At 31.1% G+C, this 11,585-nt stretch overlaps 1 protein-coding gene across 1 annotated transcript; it reads right to left on the reverse strand.

Moving 5' to 3' along the window:
* Positions 1–10,047: 10,047 nt before the first annotated feature.
* LOC11431414 (protein AGENET DOMAIN (AGD)-CONTAINING P1) lies at positions 10,048–10,607 on the reverse strand. Its single transcript, XM_003617168.3, has one exon. It carries the CDS (start codon positions 10,538–10,540, stop codon positions 10,100–10,102), a length of 441 nt encoding a protein of 146 aa, XP_003617216.1. The 5' UTR covers positions 10,541–10,607; the 3' UTR covers positions 10,048–10,099.
* Between the last annotated feature and the right edge of the window lie 978 nt (positions 10,608–11,585).

The raw sequence follows: 11,585 nt of genomic DNA on the forward strand, positions 1-11,585 counted from the left end.
ATATATGAGTTTGGTATTTGAACAACCATTTGTATGATAAATAACGAGACAACCATCAATTTATAAAGAGAAATAGTTATTGTGTGAAAGCAAAAACAATAAAAAAAAAAGTAAAAAAATAATATTATATAAATATAAAAGAAAAAGTGATCACAAAATTATTAATACAAAATAGTTGAACAAATATTATTTCTCTTTTCCCTTCAATAAAAATATTATTTCTCTTTATATATGATGTTAGAATTATCTCATTTATATGCCACATATTAAAGGCATAAATTATCAAGTTGTGTTCTTTATATTGGATTTGTAAATTGTTGGGAAAGTTAACAATAATTGACCAGCTAGTTGTGTATCAGATCCAAGGAGACCAACGTCAAGTTGGTTAGGATATCTGTGATTCTTGAGTGAGTAAGAAGGTGGGTATTGTTTGGGGAGAATGCAATGCCCTAGACGCGTCGAAAACACGGAGGAAAATGATTGGATAACATTCATGAAGCGCGTAGCTTGCATAGTCCTAAAAAGGAGTGCCATGCCCTAATTGGTTGAATTTGAAGCTGAGAGAATTATTTGATGGTGCAAAACCGCAGACAAATTATGAGATGATGAGATTCACTTCACCAATGACTGGCTTGCCAGCTCCACGGTTAGGGGGGCTTGTAATCTCAATTTGCATGTTGAGTGTTATTGGACTTTAAGCTTTGTTTGGAATTTGTAAAGAAAAGGAATAAGATCATTTTGGAAAGGGGGGATTTGCAACTTCGATATCGTGTGGTCTTGAAGATGACGACTAAAGTTGTTTGGAGGCATACGATGAATGATAATATTTAAGTCATTAAGAAGGTCTAGAATAAGAAAATCTCTTGTGTGATCATAAAGATTTTGGGCACACTCACAAAAACAAAAAAGATAGAAAAGAAAAGAAAATAATAAGTATTTTTAAATGAGAAGTGCTATTTTCCACGAAGGATTTACCAACGAATTCTAAGAATATAATGCGTTTTTGTTTTAAAGAGATGAAAAAGTATTAATTCTGGATTGAATGGAAATCATAGCCCATGTGTTTTTGAAAATGAATATCAGTTCGTGGTTTTCGTGGATAGCTGATTCGTAGGAACAAACATTTTCCTTTTTAAATAGCTAAATTATACTATGTTCAATCTTGTGTTCAAAAGTTTACGTCAGTTCAAATATTTTCCATCCCTAATTTATGTGATGTGTATCTATCTTCGGTTAAACTCCTTTTTTTTTTCTTTTCTTCATATACCTAAAAAATGCACCTAATTTTTATATTTTCATTGCGAATGGAAAATAATTTTTCCATCGATGCCAATTTGTGAGTAAAACCATACAAAGATAGAGAAACTCTTCTATAAACACAACTATAAATGATAAATATTTAGACACACTCACATCAAATGCAAAAATTAAAAGAGAATAAAACTAAATGATGTTGATTGATGTGATCTAATTATTTTTGTTTTAAACTTTTCTATTTGATGTCCCAAATATTTATGTCTATAAAAGAGTTTCTAACAAAGATAATAAAACAAATTGGTAAACTCAAAATATAAACGAATGTGCCATTTGATAATTTGATTTAAATGTTTAGAGAATACCATAAAAAATTAAAGACATATAAATGTAAGATAGACTCAAGTCTTTGAAATGGAGGTCCCAATTTTTTTATAAAATGTACAGAAAGATATAAAAATCACAATATTTGTGGTGGTCCATCACCACAATAATGGACCTCTTCCTCAAAAACAAACAATGGAGCTACTCCTTTCTTCATATTATCATCATTAATTAATTATTATTAATTACAGAGACCATGCATTGTGAGCACACTTCCCAATCCTACATCAACGTGATGCAATTGCAACCTAGCTATTTGCCTTTATGCTGAAAACGACGCCCATCTAATTAGGTGGAGTTTAGCATGAGAAAAGAAACTTCTTTCCCATGATGGAAAAATTAAACAATAGCCATAAATTTAATATTTGTTTATTTGGATAGCTGAGATGCATTACCTGATAAAGGGTTATGACTTTTTGTAGGTATTGGATTACAAAAAACTCGGGCCCACCACATTATTAAATAACAATATTGTATTTGTTTGAATTTTTGTTGATTTCTTTAATAAATCATGGGCCTTAGCTATTAATTTGGAGTGTCTATTTAATTAATTTTAAATAACATTTTTTGTGTGTTTTAAATAGGCTATCAATATAATCCCAATCTTGTATTCTAAAAACAGATCTCAGGTTCCATAGCAACGCTGTTTCTGCTCTTCAAAAAGTCATTGAAGTTTATCTTGTTGGTTTGTTTGAAGATACTAACCTTTGTACTATTCATGCTAAGAGGGTTACAATTATATCCAAAGGCAAGAAGGTTTAGATCTGATCCAAATTATCTTTAATTTCCCTGTGTGTTTTTCTTTTAGGTGGAAATCGCCAGACTAACGATAGACCAACACTAACAAATTAAAACTGAAATCATTGATCTTGCAACTAAAACCATTGGTCCCTTGGCAAATTTTAAAGAATCGCAGAGAAGCAAGTATCTAATACATTTAGAATCTCAATTTCAAAGAATCAATGAAGAAGAGGAGAAGATGGTATACTTCAGATTTTCAGACTAAGCATCTTTCCTTGGAATTTTCGATTTCAGCTAGTTAAAAGAAGACAAATGAGTTTATACATGTTTCTGGAAAATAAGATAAACTGTGGTCGGACAATAGCAAATGGGGAGGTGCGATGCATAAAATATAAACCATATTAAAAAACAAATTTCAATTTTTTAAATTTTTTTTAAAAACCGGTTGCCAACCGACAGGTGGCAGGGAAAGAGACATTTTCCCATGGTGGGAAAGAACTGTCTATTCCCAGGCTAAATGTCACCCTGTATTACACCTACAGATACAACTACAACCTTGCCCTCATGAGTCAAGAAGTAACAAATTGATGTTGACCAACTTGTACCAGGTAATTTAAGTTTGGATCATTAGTTAAGAATACTTTTTTACAATTTGAATGGGTTAATTACACAAATTTTAAGATTATATAATTATTCTTTAACAAGTGTCATAGGAACACTTCTTAGTATTCCTCACCAATTTATAATTTTAAACTATTTTTTATAATTAATTTCAAGTATATGCATATAATAAAATCATAAGAGACATGTGATGACAATCTATCCCCAAAAAAAATGTCACGACAATCTATGTTTTTCTTGACATTAATACGACAAATTCTAGAGCGGAACAACAGGGAAGTATTTAGGTGATAAAAAAAAAATTGGACAATAAAAATATACATTATTTAATTACTTTCAAAATGCATATCATTTGATTTTTCTTTCTTTCTTGTGTACGTACCAAATAGTGTAGTTAAATTTTGTGATTATACAAGACTTTCTTGAAACAATCACATGTGTACGTCATGTGCAATTGAACGGATGCTTATATTAAAAGAGTTTCATTATTATGGTATAAATGTCATATATACAACACATTTTCCATTGACCATCTCTTTCTATCTATGTTTTTCCTCATCGCCGCTATTTTCTCTTTCGATCATGGTTGAAAAGATAGTATGACATCGACTGAAATGGTATGAGAATCATGTTAACGATGATAATATAGAAATCAAATTCATATTCTCTCTAGATGTTAGGGTAAATATTGATGTTTTATTAGTTTACTACATGGACAAGATTCCTTGGTTGTCCATTTAATATATGTGGTTGGATATCGTCGTCTTATGAGCTATAATTTTTAAATTATAATGCCAGGTCTAAGCTCATTTAGCATGATTTTAGACTCGGATTAAAGATGACAATGTATGAGAGTCCTACATTGCTAAGGTTCCAAAACTGTTAGATGTAGAGTTAACTTTTGTGAGTGAGATCCAAACTCTTTTAACATTGGGTACACACTTGTGTTCACGATAGTGTAGCCTCTTTGTGGGTTGTTGACGTTTGAAATGTTCACGGACAATTTGGTTCTCGATTTCATTGTTTTGTTTGCGAGAACTTCTTGATCTCCTCTCTTTTGGCTAAGTAAGTGTGTCTCTTTTATATGTCAATGTCATAGTTGGCGGGGGAGAAAGTGTAATTGATCATCCAATTCAAAAATCGAATATATTGTCAATCTAATCGTTGTTTTAGACCCTATCTAGGTTGGTGGTCTATAAAGTATATTAAAAAAGAACTTTGCTCTGCTGGTGTAGATTTGAAACTTAAGAATGTGCTTCTCTAAAGATATCAAGTTCGATTCTTTTAAGTGCTAACAATTGTTGTATTGAACTAATCCATATCGTGTTTTGCTCTAGTAAAATAATTTGTTGCTTATAGACAAAAGTATTCGATCCTAAATTTGCTCTAGTAAAAGAATATGCTTCTAACATGCCTTTAATTCTTAAAGGAATAAATCATTAGTTGTATGTGGAAGATACCATGAGAAAAACATGTTGTGATTTGTTTCAACAACTTCTAATCTTATCTAACCAGTTATTTGGGTTCCTTTTATGGGCTTACAACAGTGTTAAAAAATTTGAAGGAGAGTTTCATCATCAATTACCGTCCTAATTAATTTGAATGATTAATTTTTATAATTGTACGCAAATGACACCCGATTCACAACAAAAAAATTGTAACTTCTTTTTTATCCTGCACATCAATACTTTTTTGTTTTATTTTTAAAATAAGCACTTTTGGTTGGCTTGGACTTCTACTTTTTTCGGGCATGGTACTAACGTAAATTATTTTGTTCTGATTTAGTTCTCAACAACTAATTTAGACAATATTTTGTAAAATATTGAAAAATCAAATGTAAGGGGTTGGTGCAAAGTTACACCAATGCATGTTTATCTCATTTCTCTAAGATTACAACCATGTAGTACATTAGAGCCAAGAAGTACTAATACTAACAATATTATTGTTAATTTTGTGGGATTCCAAAAATAAAGACCTTAAAGAAACCTACCCTAAGAGGAGTCCTTGAAGATTAGATAATTGACATCTTTAAAAAAAAAAAAAAAAGAACCTTTTCTTTGGTCTATCATCTAAGTGGACAACGTGGCTAAAGGAAGACACTATAAGGAAAAATAGCCCTATCAATGGTTGCTTACTTTGTAGTTTGTACAATAGGGAATGAATTTTAGTACAAAAAGTGGTTCCCTTGGGATATTATGATATGTGACATGTCTCAATTTTTGTGATGTTCTTCGAAGCTAAGCCTTTGAGTGGGTTGTGATAGTACCAAAAACAACAATATTGGATTCGAACTTTTTCATTAACAAATGGACATTTATATAAGGACAAGTATTGGGTTGGTGGTGTTGCCATTTGAGCATCATGACATATTTGTAATTGAAATGGAATCTTATCTAAATGACATATATGTATGGTTACACAAAAGGCCAATTTGATTCTTCACTATGTCACACTAACCATAAGTTTTCACATCCTCTTTTAGGAGATGTTGCTTTTTTGTGTTGTTGTTTTATTTCCCTCCATAGGTTGTGGAGCAAATGCCATAAACATTATTTTTTCTATTCATTTCTTCACGATGATCATGAATGAAATAGAAAATTATAGAAGCATATCCACTTTGGCTACATTGATATTTCCACTAAGGTATACAATCTTTTTGTGCTTGTCTCCTAAAGTTTGAACATTTTGTCCATTACAAAATTATCTTTATCTTTATGAATGTGATCCTATATACGTGCCAGATTCTTAAACAGCCAACTTAAACTCTCTAGTGGGATCATTGCTGACTTTTTTTTATTGGTTAGATTTTGAAAATTGTTTTTCCCACTTCAAACAAATTTAAGAAACATGATGAAATAACGAGTTTAACTCCAACGACAGTTAACTGCTGGTGAATTTTAATCGACGGTAGTTAACTACCTATAAAATTTATGGTTAAACTTATCATTTTATGGTATTTCTTAGCTTTGTGTGAGGTGAGAAAAACAATTTTTGGATCAAATAAGCTTCCAAGTGGCTAAAGTGTCTCCAGGCCTCTGGCTATAGGCCCAATCTAGAGTTGAAAGTTTCTAAATCACTATTCTTAGATTTGGATTATGAAATCTGAAATGTGTTAAGATGTTGAAGAGTATTTTCAAAGGAATTATGCTCTTTACCCAAATCGTTTCGCTCATTGTCAAAGTAAATGTCACAAATGCCCCTACGCAAGTTAGCATGCGTTACGTGACTTAAGTCACGTAGGGTGACTTAACTCACGCTAAGTACTATTTTCGTTCAAAACCCAACAAACAACCACAAAGCTCCATTTTTTCTTTCCCTCCACCTCCAAAAACCCAAAAAGTGAGAATTTTTGGGTCAAAATCTTCATTCTAAATCATTGCAAATCGTCAGGAAACAAGTTCTACGCTCATCAAGCATCAAAGAACAGGTAATGTACCGTCAAATCATTGCTCACATTACTTACTTTGTCATTAATTATTCAACTATTTATTTTATCTCATATTTGTTCTCATATTTTCATTACGTAGATGTGAAAAAGAGGGCTTGGTTCACTATAAACCCCACTGACAAGTTGGACGAGTTGAAGGCAAAACTTGACGACTTCTTTATCCATATTGGTTCAAATCACAGAACATATTATGTAGTAGTACAAGTTCCAGGCGTGGACTTGGGGGAGGATAAGGAAGAGGACCGTTGGAAGACCGTGTATTTTCCACAACTAGTCAAAGATGATAGTGACGTTGATTACATGTTTCGTGTGATGGTTGAAAATAATCTTTTACATCTTTATGTCCGATCCGTTGAAGTCTAATATTTATTAACGTGTAATAGTGTAATGTTTTCCGAATTTGTGTCCGTATTGTTGAATTTTAATGAATTCGTGTTTATGTAATTTAACGATGAATTTGGGTAATTTTGACCGTTTATGTGAGATTATGTAATTTTAGAAATTTATGGACAAATTTGTGTAATTTGGATCGTTTACGTGTCATTAAGTGTGTTTAAGTGATTACGGGTCATTACCGGCGAATTTGTGTAATTTGGACTGTTTGGATCGTTTATTGGTGATTATGTGATTGAGTGAAAAACTATGTTTTTGTGTAATTTGGATCGATTATGTCGTATTATATGATAATGTTGTTAAACTGGCGTAATTCGGTTAAGTTATGAATGTAGCGTGATTACGGGTCATTCTAAACTTTTCAAGTTTCAGTTCTGTTACTGCGCTGCATTTATTGCAGTTTCTGTTGTCTGCTACGAACGTGAGTTAACTCACGCTAGTGCAAATGGAAACGTGAGTTAACTCACGTTACACATTACACTAGCGCATGTTAACATATGCTAAGTTTTCTAAAAATAACACTAGCGCATGTTAACTTACGTTGTCATTTGCACTAGCGTGAGTTAACATGCGCAATAATATATCCGTCATTTACTTTGGGAATGAACGAGCAGAATTTTTTTTTGATGTGTTTCTACACAGTTCAATTTTACATAATTCAAAATGTAATAGGACGTGTGAGAAGTTAGGTGGATAAATACCAAGATTAAGTTTTGAGCCCTATAAAGCATAACTCCTTTGTTGCCCTCTTCAGCTTTTCATTTTTGAGCTAAATGGATCTATTATTGAGCTTCAACTACCATTTTCGAGCTTTCATTCTAAAGTTACAGATTCCATTATCAACTTTTTTTTCTTTCTACATTTCTATGTTTTCCTTTCACACTTTTCATTTTCCAATTTCACACACTTTATTTTTTCACTCTCATTATGATGAATATTGATTTTGATATTTTTCACCACAAATAGATTCATTTTTTGTGAAGAAATGTCAAATCATATGCACAGTAAACTTATCTCTAATTCTTATAAGAAAATAACATATTATTTGATTTGTGCCTAATCTTTCATCTTTTAAAGTTTTGAACACATTAAATAACAACAAATTTAGACGTGTAGATTCATTTATCCTTAATTCATTAGTAACAACGTATAAGTTCATGAAGGGGAAGCCTTTGGCCTTCTGTATGCCATTCACCAAACTTTTGAACTTGTTTTAATCAAATTGTATTCAAAGTATACAGTGGATCAATATTAATCAAGAGAAAGTTGATTATGGACTTCCATTTTAAATTATAGGAGTTTTAATTTCACATTTTTGGTAGAGGTTTCTAACCCTGAAGTCCACCTAGTGACTCCTACTTTAGTAGGAGTTGATACATATATTATTATAGCTTTGAAAATTGATCAATATTAATAGAAGAAGAAGAAGAAAAAGTAAATGGATTTGAGTTAAAATTAACTTTTTTAACTTTTAGGTTAGGATTAGTTGTAGGCACCTCATTCTTGGAGGTGTTGAAGACTGAATTTGATTTTTTGTAGAAATTTTTCTTTTCATTTGTTGCTCCACCTTAGAATCTTGATGAAATAATTCCTCCATATTCATATGACTTTGTAACTCCATTATATCTCTTATTTTGTAATCCATGCCATATTTGAATTTTGACGTTGTTCACTCATCACTTTCCTCGATTTGATTTCTTATGGTTGCTACTTCCAAATTTGTGTAATATTCTTCAACATTTTATACTCCTTGAGTATGTTTTTGGAGCTTATTATGCAAGTTTATATGGTAATGATTTGTAACATATCTATTTCTTAACACAACTGGTAAATTTTCTCAAGCATCAATAGGTCTTGCTCTACACCTTACTCTTTCTTTTTGTTGTTGATTCCACCATGATTTGTGAACTTCAAAGTTGCTAACTTCACTTTCCATTCTTCCCTAACTTCATGGTAACTAAATATTTGTTCCACTTTTAGCTCTGAATTTAAGTATGTTTCTCTAAATCAACATTCCCTTAAAAATTAAGAATTTCAAGTTTCTAAGTCTTCCTCCATGTCTCCTATGCCTTGACATTGCCCTCTCTTTAATCAAAGTAATTCTTTGTCCAACATTTTCTCTAACACTCTTAATCTCCCTTTGTGTTTCTCTTTGAAGGATTGTGTCTTTGGTGACAGTGGAATATCATTCATGGTGAAAAACAAGAACAAATATTAAGAAAATAAATAAAATTGGACCTCACAACTCAGCTAAGTACTTACACTCTTGATGACTTGTTTTTTTTTTTTTTTGGTGGTGGAAACACTCTTGATGAATTTTTTATTTATAGAAAGGAAGATAAAAAAACGCACTCTTGATGATTTTAGTGCACTATAATCAATCTCTCTTCACTTTTACCACTCCAATGCCTATAATTAAGGACCAAATATTCTATAAAATAAATAATATCAAAGTCAAGGAAATATGTGATGAAACTCATATATTTTTTTTTAATTTTCTGAGGTTTTCAAAATATTTTCAAATAGTAGCACATTTTTTTTTTTTGGAGAGAAAATAGTAGCACATTTTATTACACCTCTTTTTACAATGCACTTATACTATTTGAACTCTAGACTCCTCTCTTTTTTTTTTTTTTTCATTTTTTTTTTATCTCAATAGACTCCTCTCTTTTTTTCTATGCTACTAGACTTTTTGAATTTCTATATTTTCTTTTGTGGTTTGCGAAAAACACCAAAACACAAATGTTCTGCAAACTTTTTGGATCAAAAGCCTCAATTTAGAAAGAAGTATATATATGAAGAAGCTATGAATTGTTTTAATATTTTCAGCAACACTAACTTGCAAAAATGCATCAAAAGCTTGAATACAATGAAGAAATAAACACAAACAAAATTGATTCATCAACATATTCATACAATTCATCAAACATCAAGAACGAAGAACACATTCAAGAAGATTTGATTTTTGTTAAAATTCTAAATTAGATTGGAACCCTAGATTGTAACGTCTATTGTAATCACAGTTTATTTTTCTTGCAAGTTATCAAGAATCCAAACAAGAATCATATGCACACACTGCAAAATAAATCAAAGAACAAGAATCATATGCACACAAAATAAATTGAATAATATACAAATTAAAATAACCAAAGAAACTAAAAGACTGGAGTTTATTATTGCCAATAAACAATGCGAAATACATTCAACAGGGACAGTGTCTACAATTTGTAAATACAATATAACTGATCTATACATAAGTTATGCCTCGAAGATCCAGTCTCCCCAAACCAATTCTTGATGAACCCTAATCTGATCACAAGGGTAGTAAATAGTTTGATGGCAATAGTCAAAATACACACTATAGTAGTAACTCTTTTCCATCAAGATCTTCTCGCTAGCAATTTTCCCTACCCACCAACCATCGTTATCAAACACGTCAACTTTCTGATTGAGTTCAAACCTCGAAGGATTACGAACACGTGGCGGTAATGGACGAAGATCTTTTGGAAAAAGTGTTTCCATAAGAAGTTCCGATTCGTCATCTTTAAGAAGATTCTTGTAACGGATCACATATTTTCCACTCTCTAGACATGAAACAATTGTAGCTTCAAAGTATGAACCTACAAACCCTTCTTCTTTGCTGCATACTTCTACTTTATCTCCTACCTTGTAATCAACTCTCTTCACCGGTGGACGCATGGTTGCACAAGATCAAGAATCTATCGGAAGAATTAGAGAGAAAGAGACACGAACCGTTTTTTGAATATGAAGTGAAGTAAACACACTACCGTGTATTATTATATAGGTAGTTGATGGGGTGTTTGTTTGAGATTCAGATATTTTAGACGGTTTAGATTTTTTTAGAAGGTAACTTGTACATTGTTATTGTGATTGAACGGTTGAGATTTTCTCTTTGGTTGTTATATTTTTTGAAAAAATCTTTGGTTGTTATATGAAAAAGATCTGTTCTTCAATAAAATATGAAAAAGATTTGTTACGATTCTTACTGAATTTTCGCTAATGACCAAGTATTTGATAGTTTTTTCTAGCGGAAGTATGTGATATTTTTTTTTTTTTCCCACAGGCCACAGATTATACACTATGTAAAAGTTCGATTTATTTTTAATTTTTTTTGGGGTTTATTTATTTTTGATTTATAAAAAAATCATTTACCTTATATTTTTTTTTTTGAAGAAGCCATTTACCTTATATCATTAATAATTCAGTTTTGAATAAAAGCTGATTTTTTTTTTTTTACGTATAGCCTTTTTTTTATTGTTAACAGACCGTCGTTTTATTTTGTGTTAACCCTTGCTTTTACGAGAAAGATACGGTAATTTAGAGTTTGATCTGAGGTATAATAAATTAACTAATTTAGGTCTCCAAAAAAGCAATTAATTTATGTAAAAACACGTTTGCACCTTGTTATTTAGAGCACCTACATTCATGTCATCTATATAGATGGTATAAATGGACCACACTCAATACAATATATCATTTCACACTTTTTAATTTTTTTTTGGTGATACACTTTCTAATTATTTAAACCACCTAACTTTTTTTTTTAGGAAGCCACCTAACTATATTTTTTAAATATTCATACCACTCATCTAAAACTTTAAAATGGGTTCTACTAATCTTATAAAATATACTCCAAATTTATATTTTACATTAATACATAAAAAGCATCGTTGCCTTACGGAGGTACTATGAAGTATGGAGAGTAAAGACATTCTCATACCAT

Source organism: Medicago truncatula, chromosome 5 (assembly GCF_003473485.1).
Source record: "Medicago truncatula cultivar Jemalong A17 chromosome 5, MtrunA17r5.0-ANR, whole genome shotgun sequence".
NCBI classification, from domain to species: Eukaryota; Viridiplantae; Streptophyta; class Magnoliopsida; order Fabales; family Fabaceae; genus Medicago; species Medicago truncatula.